Source organism: Labeo rohita, chromosome 7 (assembly GCF_022985175.1).
Source record: "Labeo rohita strain BAU-BD-2019 chromosome 7, IGBB_LRoh.1.0, whole genome shotgun sequence".
In the NCBI taxonomy this organism is placed as follows: domain Eukaryota; kingdom Metazoa; phylum Chordata; class Actinopteri; order Cypriniformes; family Cyprinidae; genus Labeo; species Labeo rohita.
Genome location: NC_066875.1, coordinates 30696552 through 30718779, shown reverse-complemented (window position 1 = coordinate 30718779; position 22228 = coordinate 30696552). Strand labels below are relative to the sequence as shown.

Sequence of the window (22228 nt, the reverse complement as noted above, 5' to 3'; positions counted from 1 at the left end):
AAAGGATAATAACTATACGCTAACTATATTAGCATCCACACAAGTGCACGTTAACATTTTACTTATTTGGTATGAGCATGCGCTGCAGTTATGCCATCTGCCACATTAAATCCTCTCTTTGAAGTCAGGTGTATTCTGATTGGTTTTCAGTGTTTTAAGTGTTCATCACTGTGTTCTAGTATTGATTCTGTGTTGTTATTATTGCAGCTGGGATGTTGACTTTCCTATTCGTACAGAATTAAAATGATTATTAAAATGTTATAGTTATCATCCTTATTATTAACAGGCCTTAATTCTTGATGCTGACTCCTTCGGTCTGTATCAGTGGAGCACTCGCATCAGCTGTGCATGTCTCACTGGTTGACTTTGAGAACTTTTACCCGTGAAGTTTTCCATCTGTCTTAATACAGAAGGACTGGTTTATTGCTGGGCTGAGCCAGAGCCCGCTGTCTGTGGCACGTGTGAATCACATCCCTCACCTCATTACACTTTACCAGCATTTATTGTGTTTTCACTCTGTTGTGATTAAGTGTGGTACTTTTCTGCCAAAGTGTTTAGAAGTGTGTCTGGAGGCAAGTGTTTATTCTGCAGCTCTCTCTCCTCGGAGCCCATACATTTTGAAAACAGCTTGACCGGGCTCTCGAAATATCTCTGCCAAGCTGCAGCGTGTAACCCAACGCCAAGCTAAGTCCAGTCTGGAGAAGCGATAAAGCCAGAAATAAAGCCACAGAGTTAACACTAGTGGTGGCAGTGACCATCTTGGATATCAGGGAATTATATTCAAATGGGGGGTGGCTGGATGTATGGGCATCAGAAGGATGCTAACATTTTAAAAAAAAAATATATATATATATATATATATTTGTTGAGTTTAATTTGTTAAGCTGCTTCATCATTATAAAAAACACACTGATGTGCTTACTGACTAATATGAAAAAAATGACCAGCAGGCCACCTTATATTGCATTTTTTTTTAGAGTTTGCATGAAAATATATGTATTTTTTTTTAAATGTATAAATATGGAAAAGAAGATCTGTTGCTACATCTGCTTCAATGCAATTTTAAAGACTATTAGAATATGGTATGACAGTACTTTCTGTTATTTAAAAACAATACTGGTTATTGTGGTTGTATACTTGTTGTTTTAGCACAGGCCTGTTTTTGCAAAAAATGCACATTACCGATCAATTCACAAGTGATCCTGAGCAGATGATGGGACATCTGTCAGTCAGTCTGTGCAGTAATATTCATGAGCTGTGAAATGCGCTGCCACCGTTCCAGTCGCGTTGCTGCATCCGGCTGCGTCGGCTTGCTGCACGCTTAACTGCATTTCTGGTATTTATTTATGTAATTGATAATAGTAGGGCAGTTCTCTCTGCCTGTCCTCTGGTTTGCCTTCAGCTGTCGCCACACTGTCTCTCCCCGCAGAGAAGAACAGAACTGGAGAATTAGCGAGAGAAAGGACAATAGAGGGAGGGAGTTTAAGTTTCAAAACTGGTAAACTGGTGACAAAGCAAAATATTTTGAAGTATATCAGTGCTCTAAGGGTCTGAGAAAAGGCAAGGGAGGGAAATGTGTAAAAGTGTGAAAGAAAGAGAGTAGGCACAGCCTGGTTGATCATTATTTTCCTAGTCCAGATAGCAGCCCTCAGTCTTGTAGGGTTAATATAGTTTGCTCACTTCAACAGGTTGTTGCGCAATGCTTCAGGTTAATCATACTCTGTTTAGGCGGAGTAACAGAGCAGGGCAAGTGAGAGACTTAGCACCAGCTTAAGAAACAAATATGCACTGTAGTATCGCTCGACACCAGGGAAACTTTGACCTTGACTGTGCTGTATGGGCGGATGTAACTATATACTGAACTCCCAATGCAAGTGGTTCAAAGCTTATTACACTCTGCTTCTGATCAAATGGCCTTCATAAGGTTTTAACAAGCACCTCATAAACATTTGTATGTTATGTTGTATGGGGGAGGGGAACATTTGTGTAACTGATGTTTTTAAAAAGTATCACCTGAATGTATTTTAGAATTGTTGTCTTTTTAAAAATAAAGGTTCTTTTTTAGTATTTGTGACCCTGGACCACAAAACCAGTCATAAGTGTCAGTTTTTCAAAATTGAGATTTATATATTATTTGAAAGTTGAGTAAATAAGCTTTGATGTATGGATGGTTGGGATAGGACAATATTTGGCTAAGATACAGCTATTTGAAAATCTGGAATCTGAGGGTGCAAAAAATCGAAATATTGAGAAAATCACCTTTAAAATTGTCCAAATAAAGTTCTTAGCATTGGATAATACTAATCAAAAATTAAGTTTTTTATATATTTACAGTAGGAAATTTACAAAATATCTTTATGGAACAGGATCTTTACTTAATACCTTAATACCGGCATTTTTGGCATAAAAGAAAAATCGATAATTTATAGCCAACAATACCCAACAATAACCAGTTGGCTATTGCTACAGGTTTTGTGGTCCAGGGTCACATTTATGGTTCCTTGAGGGACTTTTAACATCCATGGAATCTTTTTATTCCACAAAACGTTCTTTATAGTGGAAAAGCTTCTTTTAAAAACTGAATGGTTCAATGGAAAGGTTCCATTGACAATAAAGGTTCTTCATGGAAGTGTCGATGTCAATCAGGAAACTTTATTTTTTGGAGTGTAATTGGCGTAATTGTAAAAACCCCTTTTGAAACCTTTATTTTAAAACTGTAAATGTCTTACATGGTCTTTGTTTGGTAGTTGTTTGTTTGACTTCTGTTTACTTTATCACTATAAAGATACAGTAGCCTTGTTGGTACTGACAAAAATAATACTGTAAAATATGTTTGTAATTTTCCAAGCTTTTTCACTTCCTCCCTAACTTGTCTTGTTCTTATCCAGTAAGTTTAAAGAATGTCTTTTTTTATGGTTCAATGGCACGTCCTTCATAGTCCAGCGCGTGACTCCTTTACTTTTGACCCTTGCTACTTTTCAGTCTACCTTGACTATTTCTTGATGTCCCCTCACTGGCTGAAAGAATTTCCCTTGTGTATATGTGTGTGTGCTGGCTTAGTGCAGTGGGGATATCCCCCCTTAACCGTCTGTCCACACGCCATTAGCCCACTCTTGTCTCAGCCTCAGTAAAGCCCTTCAGCATTGAGGAGCTGGAATGTGCCTTTGTGTCCCATTAACAAAACAGAGACGCCATGTTCTTTTCCATCTTAAAGGCTGTGGGAAGGGTTGCACGTCTACAAGCTCAGTCAGATGGAACCGGCTGCACCATTTTTCCACACCTTTCCCTGTCTGAATGTATAGAGCGATTAGTGATCGCTTTTTTCACATTCACCTCTGAAGACAATACCGTTTCTGTGCAGTCAGGGGGTACGTGACAGAAAGTGACTGGTGAGGTAATGCACTTTTAATGGGAGATTTAACGTGAAGTGGAGGATAAACGTGTGTCAATGCTTTTTTTTTAAACGCCACCAGAGAAAGTGACACCATTTCCTTGAATCTGTCAGATACAATTACTATTGTGAAAATTATGGTTTAGCTGAATCAACGCAATGCTTCACCTGAAGATGGTTTGTGTGCCTTAGTGTTGCACGTATGATTTACAGCTCTGATGTTACGAGGTGTATTGGGATAGTTCAGGATAAAGGTAGTTTTATGTACATGAACACAGGCAGCCTTCAGTCATACCTGAACACACACAGAGGTCATGAGAAGAGCTCTGGAGGAGAAAAGGGCCCTCTGTGTTCAGCATTCTGGCAAAGACTCTCAGCCATTGAAGGTGAAGCCTCATGAATGTCTGTGACCGCATTTTTTCAAGAACAACGTTGCATATCCAGTTTGAGTCCCAAACACTCAACTTACTACAAAAAAAAAAAAAAAAAAATCTAGGGTTAGGAACCATTTACAACTGTTATATGTACTAAAATACTATGATCGAGTCCTGCACTACTTATTCATGCTGAATCCACTAGTGAATCTACTGCATGAACTGTGTAGTCAGATTATAGAAAAAATGACTCTGATCAGCCAGTTCTACTTAGCGAATCAAAAACATACAATGCAACCATGTAATCTGATTTCTGAACAAATTAATCTTTTTTTAGTGTGAATCAAACAAATACAACTTATCGTCAATGCTAAATCAGTTTGGTTACTGACTGGTTGTTCATGTGACATTGTGTAGATAAAGATACCCATTTTGCAGTTCGTCAGTGGAATTTTCTGAGTATTAATTAATTAAATATTATTGCATTTTTGTTTTGTTTGGTATGGTTCTTTAATAGTTTAGGCTAAATATTGGATTGAATTAAATCTACCTGTAAAAAGTGTTAAAAACACCCTTTAAAAGAATTGTTTGGCAACTTTACATTAGGGAACACTTATTCACTATTAACTATTTGCTTATTAGCATTCATATTGGCTATTTATTGGTACTTACAAAACACATTTTAATGCCTTATTCTGCATTACTGTATTTTAGATTCCTTAACCCAACCCCATACTTAAACATAACTATTACAAACAGCTACCTTTCTCACTATCAATAAGCAGCAAATTAGCAGTTTAGTAAGGGAAGAAGTTCATAGTGAATATGTGTTTCTTATTGAATCATCTCATCATTTCGCAATGGAGTCACATTTTTTCACCAAATTATTCTAGGGCCCTATGATTTTTATTTTTTTTCCAAATTCCATTTGTTTTAATGGTTAAATTAAGAAATGTGAATGAAAAAGCATGTCTAATTGAATGAAATCATGAAATATACACAATTTAACAGCAATTCATAAAAAAATGTAACAAAAACTAATTTTAAAAGCCCTGTGAAAAACTTTTTTTTATTTTTTACCAAATTCTGTTTTCCATAAATTTTTTTATTCCATTTTTTATGGTTTCAATAAATTTTAATAATCAAAAACATCTCTAAATAAATTGATTTTATTTTTAAAAATATGTATTATTATTATTATTATTATTATTATTATTATTTATTTATTTTTTATTTTTTTTCCAGAAATACTGTGTTGTGTATTTACATTTTTATGGTAAATAAATTATGGTAAATAATTTTTCTGGTAAATATTCCTTAAAAAATGTTTTAATAATAATTTTATTATTAATAGTATCACTATCATTACATTAAGTAATATATTTCTGTCACAGTTTCTTCAAGTTAAACCGAACTTTATTTTGACGGGTTGCTGGGAAGACGATTAAGTTTCTGTTTGTATATGATATGCCTCACAAGAAATTGTAATATGCTCATGAAGTGACTCTTGCAGCAGTTTTATAGATCATGTTCATGTGTTTATGTACTCGTATATTGATGTGGCAGAGGCTGAAATCACCACGAACGCATGCGTGCTTCAGTATGTGTGTAGTAAACGAAACCGTGTGTCTGCGCCATTCATTCACACAGAGACACGCAAAACATGCAAGGTTCATATTTAAGTCGTATTTTTGCGGCCTAATATTTACAGAAAGGCGTTAAATGTATTGACCTTGTTTTGATTTCTTAATGCAAAATTCAGCAAATTCCGTGACATTCCACGTTATACAGTAAATTCCATTTTTATGACTGGATTCCGGAATTCTGTGAATTCTGTGTTTTCCGCATCGCTTTTATTCTTTTTTTAAAAAAGTAAAAAAACTTTAATTAGACCTGAAAATGTTAAATGGAATTTAAACTGAAATAGTGGAATTCCTAACGATTCCCATACCTAATTACATCTGTCTGTTGCTCTGTGCCTTTTCCTTTTTGGTGCCTTTGGTTTTCTTTTTCTTGTATTTTGATGAGCATGAACGATGGTTCATGATGATTAGAGAGACATGTAAGAGCTTTTCTCTCACTCAGAAATAGTGGGTGTGGGACAAAGAGAGAGACTGTTAGGCTGCCAGAATTTCTTAAAGCATTGCGAGTGTTTACACATGCAGCACTCAGACCTCAAATCAAGCCTTATTGGCCATGCCCTTGTTCCGTGGATTTCGTCCCATGCGGAGAAAATATCCACCAAATGTCCGTTCTGCTGTGAGGAACTGTGAGGAACTGTGAGGACTGGATTAGTGGACTGACAAGTAGTCCCCAGTAGGAGTCCGACCGGAGATGAGCTCTAATCCAAGGTTTGCGTTCTCCGGTGGTTAGACTCCTTGAGAAGTGTCCAGCAGCTGAAGAAGTGCGGATGTCTTCTCTGTCCAGCTCTTCCAGTAAGGAGTGTTTAACATGGCACCTCTCCTCCTCGCCGAACGTTTGAACGTGTGTGGTCCTACGTGGTGCCACTTGGCTGGCATTTCCTCTCTGCCCGCGTGCGCGACCCCCACTGACCTCGAGTCGCAGGGTCCATCATCGCCCCACAGCCGCACACTTCCTGACCTGGAGATGACCCCCTCGGGTCCCCTGCATCTGTCCACGCGCTGCCCTTGCCAACAATTTGTGTGTGTTTATGAGTGTGAGAGAGACAGAAAAGCAGAACGTGTTGAATTTATTTAAACTGAGCTGATGATACATTATGTCTAGAGGGCAGTAAAATAAACAGTTATTCCCAGTTCATCATTTTCTTCCTCATTTCAAAAACCTCTGCTGTCTTCTTGTCTGTGTGGTATGTCATATTTAAGCCAGTCATGCTTCATTTTGTGTTGCTATTTTAAAGAGTTTGTAATATTTTGTGTGTGTGTGTGAGAGAGAAAGAGTAATGTCAGCACTTTAAAACTTTCAGGTTCAGGTTGACAACAGTTTGCAGTAACAAAACAGCCATTTTTTTGAATGAGATCTGAGGCAAATCTAATCACATGCAGCCACACAAAGGAGGAGATGAGCTAGGTTAGGTATGAGAAGCATATTACTGTAACAAAAACACAGTTGATATTTCACAGATTTTTTTCCTTTAAAATTTTCAGTTGAACATACCCAATCAGTCAAAATTAAAAGGAGTCAGTACAATTTGTACCATTTATTTTATTTAAAAATATAAATACATTATGTGTGTATATATATATATATATATATATATATATATATATGTACATATATATATATTATTGCAAATGTTTTTTATTTGAATATTTTTTTACATTTAATTTAAAGTTGAATTTTCAGCAGCCATTACTCCAGTGTCACCATGATCCTTCTGAAATCATTATAATATGCTCAAGTAGCATTTAATTATCATTTTGAAAACTGTTGTGCTGCTTAATATTTTTATAGAAACCTTAATACATTTCAAGGATTCTTCTGCTTAAAAAAACAAGAATAGTGTATATTGGTTACACTTTATGAAACATTTATTAATCATTAACAAACATTTGTACTGCTCGACATCAGCAGTTTCTAAAAATTCAAATGTTAATCAAATTTTCAAAGCAACTTGAATGTACTGTCTATTAACTAATGATCTGTGGTGAAAGCGTGGCTCATAAATATTTAAGTTACTTAGTAATTTTCACTTGCAAACATTCACACACAGTTGTTGTAAGAGGGTCCAAGATAGTCTGCGTAGAGAAGGTAGGACAGAGTAAGGTAGTGAAGAGGCCCCTTTGTAATTTATTGAAGTGCTGAATTTTATTTAAAGCCAGTCTGATTCACCGTGTTTGGTCTAAACCAGATGACAAGGCCGACTGGACACTCCCTTCGACTCACTCCATTCACACGCTTGAGTTCATCTCCGTCCTCCTGAAACGAAAGGTTGTGTACGCTCACAAACATGGCCGTGTGATTATTTAGAGATCGTTCATGGTCAATAGTGTTGTTGGGATGCAGGCAGGTTGCCTTGGCAGTTAATGGGTTTGTTTAATGTGAGCTTCCTGATGGAGTCTTGAAGAAGGCCATCTGCTGCGTTAGAAACGCCTGTCTCCCATCACATCGTCTTTTTCTAATGGACACCAGACAAATGACAGGATGAGGATCTGAGATCAGTGGAAAGGAATGAAGGGGAAGGATGGAGAGAGAAACAGAGAGAGAGAGAGAGAGAGAGAGAGAGATGGGCCGAACGATAAACAGAGGGGTATACTGAGTGAGATGAACTGGGAAAGCACTGAGCCACACACACACACACACACACACACATGCATTCTGTCTCTTAGTGTCACAACACACACCGACACGCAAATAGGTGCAGCCACAGACAGGTCTGTACACACACTCTTACTGGAAGGTGGGAAGCCTCTCTGGTCTCACTGGAATGTGAAATGGCTTCCCAGAAAACTGGTTTTATTTGGGTTTCGTTCCCATCAAGCTTCCGTCCAGCTCAGCTCACCTCTCCAGAGAGAAAGAGAGGGAACGCATGGACCAATTTTTCTGAATGCTGTCAGTGTCGAACCCTTATTGGAGGCAACTTACATTTAGGTGATGCTGTCAAAGACATCTGGACAGCACTCACTGCCAAACATTAGCAAGCATGTGGAATTTTGACCTTGCTGATATTGTTTTAAAACAACTGTTATTTTAAGCTGTTGAGATATCAACTGATTAATGTCAGATATTGGCTAATATCCTGATAGCTTATCGTTCTTTAGTGGAAGAATGTTTCCTTCTCACAAGAGTTTTTTTGTTTATTGTTTGCTGTACAAGTACATAGTACAAGTGCATTTAAAAGAAGAATTTATTGTGGCAGTTTGACGTAAACTGTTAACTTGCACTTGATTGTACATACAATAAACTTATGTAATTTAGATAATTACAAGTTATTATATTTTAATGAGAGAAGTAGAAAATTGTGGGATTTACAGTCAGGAAGAGTTTTTAATGCATTATGTTCATTCTAGTGATAGATAATTCACGTTGGAGACCATGTTAAAGAATTGGCTCACCCGAAAGTTCTATCATTAATTACCATCTCAATCAAATTCCAAATGCTTCTTTTCTTCTGGAGATAGACAGAAAAAAAGATGTTTATTTTAATTGCTGATTTGGTGCTTAAGTACGTTTTACTATCATTGTTCCAAATGTGTGTGCTGCTTATGAAAAACAGGATTCTTTGAGAATCCTTTGATTCTTTCAGATTCCTTGCCAAATAAAAGTTTATTATCACTGATTTATTGTTTATTAGGCCTAGCACTAATTGATGAGATTATCGCTGATTATATTTAAATTTAATAACATTGAATATATGAAAGCACGATTGAGATTTTTTTTTTAGTTATATTTTTTTGGGCATTTTTGTGCTTTCATTTGGACAACTTTTAAGGTGATTTTCTCAATATATAGATTTTTTTTGCACCCTCAGATTCCAGATTTTCAAATAGTTGTATCTCGGCCAAATATTGTCTTATCATTCCAAACAAATACATACAATAGCAAAGTACATCAGTTGAAAGCTTATTTATTCAGCTTTCAAATTATATTTTTGAATCTCAATTTTTTTTAAAAATTGACCCTTATGACTGGTTTTGTGGTCCAGGGTCATGTGACATATGAGCAATGTCACATGAGTTGCAGTGCGATATGGCTGTATATCGGCACGGCTGTGATTCAGCTGCAGGTAATTACAGCGTGCCAAAATACTGCGTTTGCTGATATTGCATTTATACAGCAGTTCGACAACACAAGTATGTAAAAACATGAGAAACAACAGCGGAGTGTCTGTAAAACCCTCTTTTGTGCGGAACTACACCATAAAAAATTACCGTGAATTTAACACTTACACTTAAAACCTGTTAAATGGTTAACGGTAAGTTCCCCTACTATATACAAAACTGTATTGGACATTGCATGTAATTTTACAGGTAGTGTACTGTTTTCTGAAGTGAAAAAGAACGTAAAATTTACAGTAAATAATCATAAATTGGCATTGCCAGAATTCCCTGCGTTACATTTCATATTTGTTTCTTCGTTGAAATACCTTTCTTATTTCTTCTTAGTTTTTTTCTTATCAGTTTTGTACATTAGGGTTGAATGTTACATCTAATGTTTATTGCATTATTTCAGTTTCATGTGTGTTACAACAGTGGTGTTTAGTGTTTGTGTGAATGACACTGTGCACCTTCTTTGTATGTTAGTATTTAAAAGCTGCTTGTCGTAGGCTTTGGTTCATCATGTGACTTTCTCGTCACCACCTGCTTTTTGTGTTTATCAGTGTATTACAAAGGTACAAAACAGATTTCAGATTTTTAGTAAGTTGGTATATTAACACTATATCAGTTAATGAAATTAAAAATGTAAATTTAAATTTAAGTTAAATTAAATGTAAATTTAAGTTAAAATCGTAAAACCCAAAAACGTTGCTACCATATATTTTTACGGTAAAATTCTGGCAACCACAGCTGCCTTTTTTTTTTTTTTTTTACGTAAATTTTGTTTTTTTTTTACAGTGTATACTTCCACCATGGATTCAAACTTTAGAAATAGTGACGAAGAAATGTTGACTTTCTTAATTGAAAGCTTATTGTATCAATGCATTAAAATCTTACTGTATTATGTAGATTTTTATAAAAGAGCTGGACTGAGCGAGTGTGATAACCTCCATCTAATACAGCATCCATTCTTCAGATCAGTCTCATATTTACAGTAAAATATAAGTTTAAATGTCCGCTGAGAAAAGCGATATATTTGTTGTACTATCCTTTTATCTGTTAAGGGTGATTTCCAATGACAGCGCTTCTCAGTGTAGTTGTTAATTTCTGAAAACACTGAAGCAATTTTCAAATGTTGTCTTTATTAAAAACCCACATATCTGAAGTCTAAACAAGTACTTCTCTTTAAGTCTTCTCTTAAAAAAATTCAGTGTGATTTCGGTGTCCGCCATGATAGTCGCTGTGAGCGGAGTGATACAAATGCATCAAATGCACAAAAGCATTGTAAGCCTAAGTACATCGTAGACCCATTGAAACCAATCAACATATCACTAGAATATCGCACTCCTCTCAGCCATTCAGATTCGAGAAGCGGAAGGAACAGTTGTATAAAGAATAATATATAGCTATATAGAGTAACTGTTCTGCTGCATAAGAGAATCTATGATACTTTGTAATAATACTTGATGGTGCCATACATAAGCCATTTCAGTTAATGAAAAAAAAAGATCAACCTGGAATTTCTGCAAAACAATTAAAATTGTGTTCCTCACAACAAAGAAAATAAAATGGATTTGGATTGAAACGAATCGAGTAAATTATGACAGAAGTCTGTTTTGTTAATTAAGATATTAGACATAAAGTTTGCATTTAAGTAAATAAAGAAGGGAAGGTGCAGAGAGTCTTCATTTGAATAGTTTGCTCTTGGCAAACTTTGCAGTCTGACTCCAGTGTATATTGTTTGTGTGGATCGGTGGTGTGTTCAGCCTTGTCCATATCTCATTACAGATAGGCTATCAGCATAGCCTCAACACACTGTGTGCTTACAGCCATGGTGTTCCTGTGGAATTAGCGGCTTAATATACTTCCTTTCTCGCATTCCTCCTGTCTTTCTCTTTCTGTAAATCCTTTGCTTTCTCTCAGACTCTGAATTTTTGTTTTTTTTGTGGGTTGACATGTTTGCTCTCAAGGCTGAGTGTTTGTGTTAGAGCTCACGTGAGGGAATTGGCTTCTTGCTCTGTAACTCCAAAACTGTAGCCCTTCTTTGACTGGACATAGAGCTGCCTGTGCGTTGGTGTGCCTTGGTGAATATATTTTATTTTTTAACACGTTTTTTTTGTTTTTATAGGGTATAAGTTATGTGCGCCTGTGTGTGGTCGTATTCGCTTCTTTTAGTATAGGGCAAGTCTGTAGATTTTCTTTTTAGGATTTCAGGTAGTTCAGTTCAAAGAGGGTTTAGACTGGAACTCATTACTCATAGTTTAAATCCCATGTTCTGCGTCAGACGGCCCTCTTTTCCCAAACTTTTTAAGAGAAACAATTAAAGCGCCATCTTCCCAAACATTTAAAGATCCAATTACGTTATTTGAATTTGTATACGTAACGTACTTCCAGTCCATCAGGCCTGTCTTTCTTAAAGAAAAGGTGTCTTATACTGAGCTTGTGGACTAATCTGTTCACTTATCTTTCTGCTTTTTTATGATTTCATGATTCAAACCATATAATTGTCTTCTTGAATGGCAGACAGTTTGTCGGAGCTCAAATATGACTCAAACTTTTCTCTTGTGTAGAGAAGGAGAGGAATTTGTCAGGCATGACATCATCCAACCCACTGATAGGCTTCCAGTGTTTAGTGTTCACTCTTTACTGTATGTAACGCTGAAGGAAAAACAAATCATCAGCCTTGTGAGAAGAGACTAATGTGCTTCGAATTCAGGGTGGAGGTCCTTCTTAAAACAACAAACCCTCGGCCCAACTAAGGCCTTGAAACTCGGTGCGGGACTGTAGGTATTGCACACAATTTTAATCAATCCCACAAGCTGCGCAATCACAATGTACCCAAATAATCTGTTGTATTATATTACATTTCTATTACGCTATGACTAAATAAGAAATGATCCTATGAATTTTTGAGAACAAAATTAGATGTAGGTTCCTGCTGAATACACAAATAAAGTAGGTCAAAAATTGTCCTTATTTCAAGTCCATTTTAAGGCGCACACCCTTTTTAGGCCTGATCCTTAATAGACATCATTTGCAGGGCTGTCAATCAAAATGGAGTTGTCACAGAAACGGCTCACCCTTCTTGGCCTAAAAGCCGACCTGGTGAATGGGACCCACCCATGCACCAACACACACACTCACACACACACACACACACACCACATCTGCAGGCCTTATCATGGGGCAGGCTGTGGCCGGGCTCCTTCAGGGCTTGGCAGGGCTGTGAGCGGGCTGGCCCAGCTGTGATGTGGGGCTCTGTGGGCAGCTGCGGCCACCGAAAGGCCTGCTGCGGTGCTGGTGTGGTTTGCCGACACGCGGATGCTCCCATGTTTCACTGATGCAGTGGAAATGTAAAAGTTAACCCTCAGAATCAGCAGAGGAGTTTAGGAGCCCACGGAGAGCAGCTGCTATTGGGTACATTCCTGCAAACGCTCAGAAGCAGGCTTTCTGCATTGTTTGACCGTTTGAGTCACTAAAATAATTATACATATCAAATAACAATGCAAACGTGTCCACAAAATCTATGCTAAATGCAATTTTCCCAGCATAATCACTGATCCTGTAGGTTGTTACTAAGTAGAGACTGATCAATAATCATTTTTACTTATGTTTTGTCTAATATTTAAATGTTTTTTACATAATCACTTATCATTTTCATAGAAATATTGTAGTATATATTCTCTAAAGAATAAACCTCAAAATAACATTGCATTTTGTAATATTAATTAACTGAGGATACATATTTATACATAAATCTGTGTGTGTTAATTAATTGTTATATTATTAATCTATAACTGAAGAGTATTGAATAAATAATTGACATGTTTACATTAGTGCTGGCAATCAATAAAAAATTGATAAAAAACTAATCACACCTAACAATAATGTTTTTAAATCTATTTTTAGACTGCAATAATTTCAATCTTCAAATGACATAAAGACAGTATATTTTTAATATTTGTTAAATGTTTTTTTAATGACTAAAGATGAGTATGACTGATACAAAATAACTGATGTTTCTAGGAAATTATTTTTTTCTTAATATTTATCCATTGACTATAGTCATTCCACATTACAGTATAATTGAGAGCTATCAATTTAAACATTTATTAGACTTTAAAAAATAACAACTACTAATTTAAGTGAACTTCTTCACATTATTTAACTGTGCCCTTCAGCAAGTAGGAAATATACAGAAATTAAATAAAGTTATCAAACACTAAATACTAAATTAAATATAAGTTAATCCTTAAAGCTACAAAAGTAATTGATTTCCTCTCTTTTCTTTTCTTCTTTGATTAACAGACATCATGGCAGCTGGGTTATTAGGTTATTTGGCTGCTATTACTTTAAGAGCTGCCATTGCTGAATATCACGCGGATCTGACACGCATGCTCGTAGTGCTTTAATATGAAATTATACAGGCTATAGCATACACCACTGCATTTGTGTGTGCGATTGAAGTTGTGCGTGCTACTAGCACAGTATAATGGCTGACAGGACAGGTAAATTTATTTTTTCCTGACGTATGGCCTGACAACATCTCATCTGACCACAGTTCACTGTTGTTGTACTGAAGCTTCCTCATCACCTGTACCTTTTCCACGCTTGTTTGACTAGCTCCTGGCGCTGAAGTGAAGTAGGAGTGCGCGCCCGATAAGTCTCCCGTTTGATTTGGTCATAAAGACATTCTATGACTATTTAATAATATTTAATAATAATAGGTAATATTTTTGATGCCGTTAAACTGGAAAAATTGATTGCATGCTTTAACATGATAATTTTGACCGCATTAATAAATATTTGTGCAATTTAAAAGTTTTTTAAAGTCACTTATGCTTACCAAGGCTGCATTTATTTGATCAGAAATACAGTGAAACTGTAATATTGTGAAATAATATTACAATTCGAAAGAGAAGTTTTCTATTTAAAAATGTAGTTTAATATATTTTAGGTTATTCCTGTGATGGCACAGCTGAATTTTTAGCAGCATTTACTCCACTCTTCAGTGCTACCTGATGAACACCATTTATTTGAAATAGACACTTTTTATAACAATGTAAATGTCTTGTTACGTTTGCTCAATTTAATGCATGTTTGTTGTATTTTTGGTCAAACAAATGCAGTCTAGATATAAGAGACTTCTTTTAAAAATATTAATCAAAATCTTAATTATTCCAAACTTTAGATTGGTGGTGTGTATGTATATATAATGTGTATAAGTGCGTATAAGTGTGTGTTCTCCATGATTATTTGAAAACTACATGTTAAACTGGACTGTATGTAAGTTTGTGAATATGCACAGGTTTCTATGCAGAGATAGCACGTGCAAAATTGTGTAAGTTTCGTGAATTTGCCCCTGAGTGTTCCATCAAATACAAACAGGCTTGTTGTGCTGCTTTCAGAGTGATGAAGACAGAGTGTCGTATGTTAAGCTCTAAAAGAATAAATGTTGTTTTAGAAAAAGGGAATGACTCTATCCTTACAGAAAATAAGGCTGTCATTCATAAATCAGTGACCTCTGTCCTATAGCATGAGTTTAATTAGGCTTCTGTCTCTTTCCTGCTCTATTTCTGTTACTCCTACTGACAGGCAGAAAATCTGCAGTGCTCTGTTGAGACTTGACATGTTCCTGAGCTCTCCTAAAACAAGGCTTTTCTTCTTCCTTCCATGTTTGTAGTATGCATTTTCCATTCAGTCACGCTTCATCTGTGGCGCTTAGGGTGGTCCTTATTTGTAGTCCTCAAGTTAGTAGTTTAATGACAATGCCAAATTGTATTTGCCGTTGCGAGCTGAAACCTTCAACTGTTTGAGCATGTTGCAGAATTTCACCTACACAATACCCTACAGGTATTACATTATACTTCTGTCATTCGTGTTTAAAACAAGATTTTTAACATGGAATTTTTGTTAGTTGATACTAATCAGACAAAAAGTAGAAATAGCTACTTAAAAGAAAGTTCACCTACAAATGAAAATTTTATGTTGTTTCAACTTTTTATGAGTTTCTTTTATTATGCACAACACAAAATATACAAGATATTTTGAATGATGAGGGGGACTCCACTGACAAATTTTCAAAATGTCTTATTTTTGTGTTCCACAGATGAAAAACATGAGGGTGAGTAAATAAAGACAGAATTTTTTTTTTTTTTTTTTTTTTTCTGTTTAAGGTAAGAACTGGACCTTTTAAGTTTTAATTGTGAGGCTGTGATTTGTATGAGAAGATAGAAGTTTGAGGCTTGTCAATATTATTTTCAGGTTAATAATTATGCTTTATTTAAACACAGCAAATGCGGTAGAACTGGTCTCACATGGTCCAAACACACACACTTTTTAAGAGCACACGTTATCAGTCTCATAGGATAGAGTTTCCTCCGGTAACGGCTCCAGTAGGCCTCTGTCTCCGTCCCTGTCTTTGTCACTGCAGTGCGGCCCCTGGCCCCTAATGAGGAAACCTGCTACTCGGGGATAGAGATCACATTCACAGACCCAAACACACATACACACAGTCTTCTTTCTCTCTCTCTCATCCTGCTCCCAGGCACCTCAGCCAAAAGACTGAGAGAGTTTGCAGCAGGGCGAAAGGCTGCGGGCGTGGAGGAGTGTGTGTGTGTGTGTGTGTGTGTGTGTGTGTGAGTAAAGGAGGAACAGGACTGTCAGTAATACATAATGTATCCAGAGGACCACCGGGACCGCTGCACAAATAGGGGCCCAGGGACACCACCGAGAGGGAAAGAGAGGGAGAAAGAGTGAGTGATAAGGAATGAGAAGAGAAAGGGGAGTGTTCTGGTGGTACATGGTCCATTGAAAGCAGCCTGAAGGGTAATTGGATAGGGCAGGTAACCTGCGGATCCAAAAAAAAAAAAAAAAAGATAGCGGAGCGATGGAAGGTCATAGCTGCAGGGGGGATAGGGAGGCCCCTTTCGGTGTGTATGATTGAGGGGGGGGTAATCTGATACACAGTGTGGCCAGGGGCCCTCGTGCTCATATATATGCTTTCAAGACACTGAAATCCAAGATGGCGGACGATATCTTCCCCTTGTTTTTGTCTTCCTTCAGGGGTTGGGGATGTGCCTCATTAGCTATTGTAGCATGTTTGTTGGGCTCCATCGGACCCAGTCTCCACGTCTACTGTTTGCGGCCCAGCTTTTGAAGCTGCATATAATGGATTCCTAATCAAGATCTCAGCCTCAGCTGAAAAAACCTGCCCGGGCTTCAGTGCATCTCCTCCAGAACAAAGACTGAAACACGCACACACAATTCTGGCTGGAACACGCTACGATAAATAAACAAAAGGACTGAGATGTATAACAAGTAGAATGCCACATAAAAACACTCTTATTATGATTTACATGCGCTGGTTCTCATTTCCTCTCTGTGAGTTTGTGTTGTGGCGTCTCTAACAGCGGGTTTTTTAAGGTCAGTGTTCTGACCTCTCTCGCTGCGGATCTGCCATTTGCTTTCCTAGCTGCCCACACACTTCACCTTTCAGCCCAAATGGAAAAGAGAAAGAGAGAGAGGAAAACACTTTGTGTACTGCCTGCATTTTTGTCATGCTGCTACATGCTATCTCTCCGTCTCCTTGACAGCCTCCACTCTCTCTCTCTCTCTGCTCAGAGCTTCGGAGCCTTAGGGAGAAAAGGAGGAACATAGATAGTTTTATAGAAATAAGAGAAGTTAAAAGAGAATGAGGCAAAACCTAAAAAGAAACAGTTGACCATTCTTTACTCACAGTTTAGCAGTTTAGCAGAAAATCAATGTTACTATTTTCCACTCAGTCTTGGGAAATAATGACTTGAGGCTATTAAACCTCAAGATGACAAAAGCACAATAGAAGTAGCCCAGATTTAAAATAAAAAAAAAACTTTTTGAAACTTGACAGCCTCTGCTCATTTTTAAAAGATTAGTTCACTTCCAGAACAAAAATTTACAGATAATTTTCCCCCTTGTCATCTAAGATGTTCATGTCTTTCTTTCTTCAGTCGTAAAGAAATAGTTTTTTGAGGAAAACATTTCAGGATTTCTCTCCATATAGTGGACTTCAATGGTGCTCGAAAGTTGTATTTCCAAAATGTAGTTTAAATGCAGCTTCAAAGCGCTCTAAATGATCCCAGCCGAGGAAGAAGGGTCTTATGTAGCAAAATGATTGGTTGTTTTCTAAAAAAAAATTGACAATTTATATAATTTTTAACCTTAAATGCTTGTCTAGCTCTGCGATGCACATGCATACTCTGTGCAGTCCGGGTTAATACAGTTAGGGTATGTCAAAAGCTCCACTCTTATTTTCTCCTCCAACTTCAAAATCGTTCTACATCGCTGCAGAAGTACTGACCCAGTGTTTACAAAGTGAACGTGCAAAGAAGGTCAAACGCCCTTTACAAAAAAAGTAAAACAGCGATGTAGGACGATTTTGAGTTTTTCGACATACCCTGTCTTTAACCAGAGTGCGCAGAGTACGCATGTGCATCGCAGAGCTAGACAAGACGAGCATTTGTGGTTAAAAAGTGTATAAATGTGATTTTTTTTTTTTTTAGAAAATAACCAATCATATCGCTAGATAGGCTATATAAAACCCTTCTTCCTCGGCTGGGATTGTTTAGAGCCCTTTGAAGCTGCATTTAAAGTCCACTATATGGAGAAAATTTCTGAAATGTTTTCCTTAAAAATTATGATTTCTTTGTGACTGAAGAAAGAATGACATGAACATCTTGAAAGACAAGAGGGTGAGTAAATTATCTGTAAGTTTCTGTTCTGGAAGTGAACTGATCCTTTAACTTTCATTGTGTAGAAGGAACATTTCTTTAAAAAAAAAAATCCAGTTTTTGTGTAAATAAATGTCAGTGTGAATTGGATCCACTTCATTAAATGTAAATTAGATTTTATAATGATCAAGTTTGTAAAAATTTTCAAGAATCCTTTCCTAATAACTGTTTATAATTCATGGACACTGTTAAAGAAAGTACTTAATCTGGTACTACTAAATGTGTAACCCACTAAATTATCCATAAATTCTAAAAAATCACTGGAGTCTAACAAATGGGGTCACTGTAATCTTTGCACAATGTATTTGTGACCCTGGACCACAAAACCAGTCATAGAGGGAACATTTTTTGAAATTGTTAAAGATTTATACATTATATGAAAGATGATTAAATAAGCTTTCCATTGATGTATGGTTTGTTAGGATAGGACAACGTTTGGCCGAGAGACAACTTTTTGAAAGTCTGAAATCTGAGGGTGCAAAAAAATCAAAATATTGAGAAAATTGCCTTTAAAGTTGTCCAAGTTAAGTTGTTGGAAATGCATATAACTAATCAAATTTTTTTGATATATTTACAGTAGGAAACTTACAAAATATCTTCATGGAACATGATCTTTACTTAATATCCAAATGATTTTGGCATGGAAGAAAACTCGATAATTTTGACCCATGCAATGTATTTTTTGGCTATTGCTACAAATATACCTGTGTGACTTAAGACTGGTTTTGTGGTCCAGGGTCACATTTGAGATGAGTGCCAGTAATTAGGATCTGAGGTAAAGAGGCATGTTATGTGAAAACTGATTTTTAGGTGGGGATTCATACATTTACTGCTTTTCATACATTTACCCTCATATCCCAACCAAAACACTTGTAAGCCTCTGATGTCATACTTGCATGATGAGAGGTAAATCATAGTGCAGTGCTGATGACATCAAAAACACTTGGCTTTCTTCTATTACTGTTGCGTGATGCTTGATCTCACTGTCTGATCTGGATTGGGGTCTTATCAGTCGTCACAGACACACAGATCTCTGTTTGAACTTGTAAAGCATGAACATCAGCTGTGGGAGGGACCGCTCAAAGAAATGTATCAAATTGAAATACTGTATGTTGCCTTGTGACAGGATTTTGAGTAGTTCTATTTTTGAGTGATGTTAAAGGGGTCATTTTACTCTTTCTTTCCATTTGTTGCCAACTATATTTTATACAACTGTGTTTAAAATACATTTACTATAATGACATGCTTAAAATAAACAGCTTTTAATTTTTGTAAAGGTTTCAGATACTACATGTCTGTTTTCTACAGTTTCACTTGCCTATTTTTTTTTTACAGTTTATTTTTAATAAATTATCTTTTTGGACTGGGGTGGGAGCACCTTTGAATAAATCATGATATGACCATGAAATCCAGAAAAAAGAAAGCTCTGGTTGAAATGAGTGCAAGCAAAATCACAGTATAAAATCGTCTGTGATCTCTTCTCTGCCATGCAAAATGGTAAAGCAGTCAGTGTAAACCAGAAAATGTAAATGCAAACAGAAATGCATCCAAACAGCAAAAGTAAACTGTTTATGTTGTGATAACCTATAGAAACGTGTGATAACCTTCTAATACACTGACTACGAGTATTCGTTCTTCTGTTTCCATAGGGACATCAGCATGAACAACATCACTGAGCTGCCTGCTAATGTCTTCAGAAACCTGCCCTATCTGGAAGAACTGTGAGGATGATTTCTGTTTTTTCTCTCTTTAACTGTTTCCCCTCAAGCTCTGTTTTCTTTTTCTTATATGTGACCCTGGACCACAAAACCAGTCTTATGTTGCATGGGTATATTTGTAGCAATAGCCAAAAATACATAGGATGGGTCAAATTTATCGATTTTTCTTTTGCCAAAAATCATTAGGATATTAAGTAAAGATCATGTTCCATTACAATATTTTGTAAATGTCCTACCATAAATATATCAAAACGTAATTTTTGATTAGTAATATGCATTGCTATGAACTTTAAAGGCAATTTTCTCATTATTTAGATTTTTTTTGCACCATCAGATTCCAGATTTTGTCCTTTCCTAACAAACCATACATCAATGGAAAGCTTATTTATTCAGCTTTCAGATGATGTATGAATCTTAATTTCGAGAAATTTACACTTATGACTGGTTTTGTGGTCCAGGGTCACATATGCTTGACAGTTTTTTCAAACACCGTCATGGAAAGAGTATGTATGAACCACTCCATGATGATTTGAGATTAACTTTAATCTCTCGTTATTCTTGAATATTCTTGTGTATTCTAAGATGTTGAAATGTTTATAGAACTGCAGAAACAACTTTAAAGCTAAATCCACATGGCATCCATTAAATCGCTGCTGGTCTCAGTGTCAGCTTGTTGGATTACGTGAGCTCCATTGTCGTCATTTCTTTTGGTAGTTGCCACGTTGTGTCACTGTCCATTTTCATAAATTAAAGTCTGCTAAACAGTGTTGCTCACGTCGCTTCAGATCACCAACTGTCATTGAAAATAAACGACTTCCAGACTCTCCAATCACTGTTAAAGGAGAAGTCCACTTCCAGAATAACAATTCACAAATAATTTACTCACCCCCTTGTCATCCAGGATGTTCATGTCTTTCTGTCTTCAGTCGTGAAGAAATTACATTTTTTGAGGAAAGCATTTCAGGATTTTTCTCCATATAATGGGCTTCATTGGTGCCCCAATTTTAAACTTCAAAAATGTAGTTTAAATGCAGCTTCAAAGGGCTCTAAATGATCCCAGCCGAGGAAGGAGGGTCTTATCTAGCGAAATGATTAGTCATTTTTTTTCGGAAAATAAAAATTTGTATACTTTTTAAGCACAAAAGCTCAGGCTTAAGAGATGATGTCGGCGACACTGACTCGTCATCTCCGCAGTAATGGATGCATACGAATTACACAATCTGAGACTTGCTTTCCATTTTTAAGTAGACATTTTGCTCTCTATAGATATATATTTCATGTCTGTAAGACAACTATAAAAGGAGCACGAAGTATACACAGCTGAAGTTCAGAAACCGAGACGACAGAAAGTGCGTCTTGTTTGCTTTCATTATTTTACAAAAGTGCAACGTTTTGTTATTGTGAGTGCACACAAATAAATGTAGAGTGTTTACAGATTCAAAAGTCTTATCTGTATTAGTCTTATCTGTATAACCAAAAATGACGGAGTATTTTAAGAGCGAGTGACCACACCGGCGCCTCCGTCTGTCATGCAGTGAGCGCACTACTATTCAGCTTCCACACTCCGCACAGACACTTGAATATCGTACATTTTTTACATTAACATTAGATTGACCTGCCAGGTAAAGTTGTTACTACTTTGTTATTTTACATGACAAGCCATTTATAAGGTAGATAAATGATAGGTGAGCACTTGGATGTCCTGCCTGATGTACCGTACAGACCAGCTGCAAACGATCTGTCCATCACTTGCTGTGGATTTTTTTTTTCCCCACGACTAAGCGAGTAATACAGTTTTGGTCGACCAAGCCTCTTCTCGTTGACTAACGGTTAGTTGACTATTAGGACTATTAGTAGGGCTACCAGTCATATTCAATGCCTTCTTTTACGTGACTTTTTTCCCATTCATTCTCAATTGGCCCCCACCAAACTCTGTTAAAACTGAATGGGCTCAGGGGAGGCGAGAGAGACATGGACTCCTACTGTAACTTTACCTGCTGGTATCGCTGTTGGACAGTCCTCTTTTCGAAAAAAAAAAGGGATTTGTATGCTTCTTAATGTTGTATTTTGTAATACTGACGTTTTGAATTTTTTTGTCATCCAATATTTTGAAGAGACACTTCCTCCCTTGCCTCCTCTGAGTACAACAGTACTACTGCAAATATGACTTTATTCTCTTTATCAATGAATCCATATAAAATACAGGTACAAAAATGCTGATTATACTTTTCAACATTAAAAT

The 22228-nt window shown here is 36.5% G+C and overlaps 1 protein-coding gene across 1 annotated transcript in view; it reads left to right on the top strand.

Moving 5' to 3' along the window:
• lgr4 (leucine-rich repeat containing G protein-coupled receptor 4) overlaps window positions 1-22228 on the top strand; it is a 59137-nt gene that overhangs the window by 1721 nt on the left and 35188 nt on the right. Inside the window, exon 3 of the mRNA XM_051114984.1 lies at window positions 19918-19989. Coding sequence (XP_050970941.1) covers window positions 19918-19989 — 72 coding nt within the window. The remainder of the gene's footprint in view (window positions 1-19917; window positions 19990-22228) is intronic.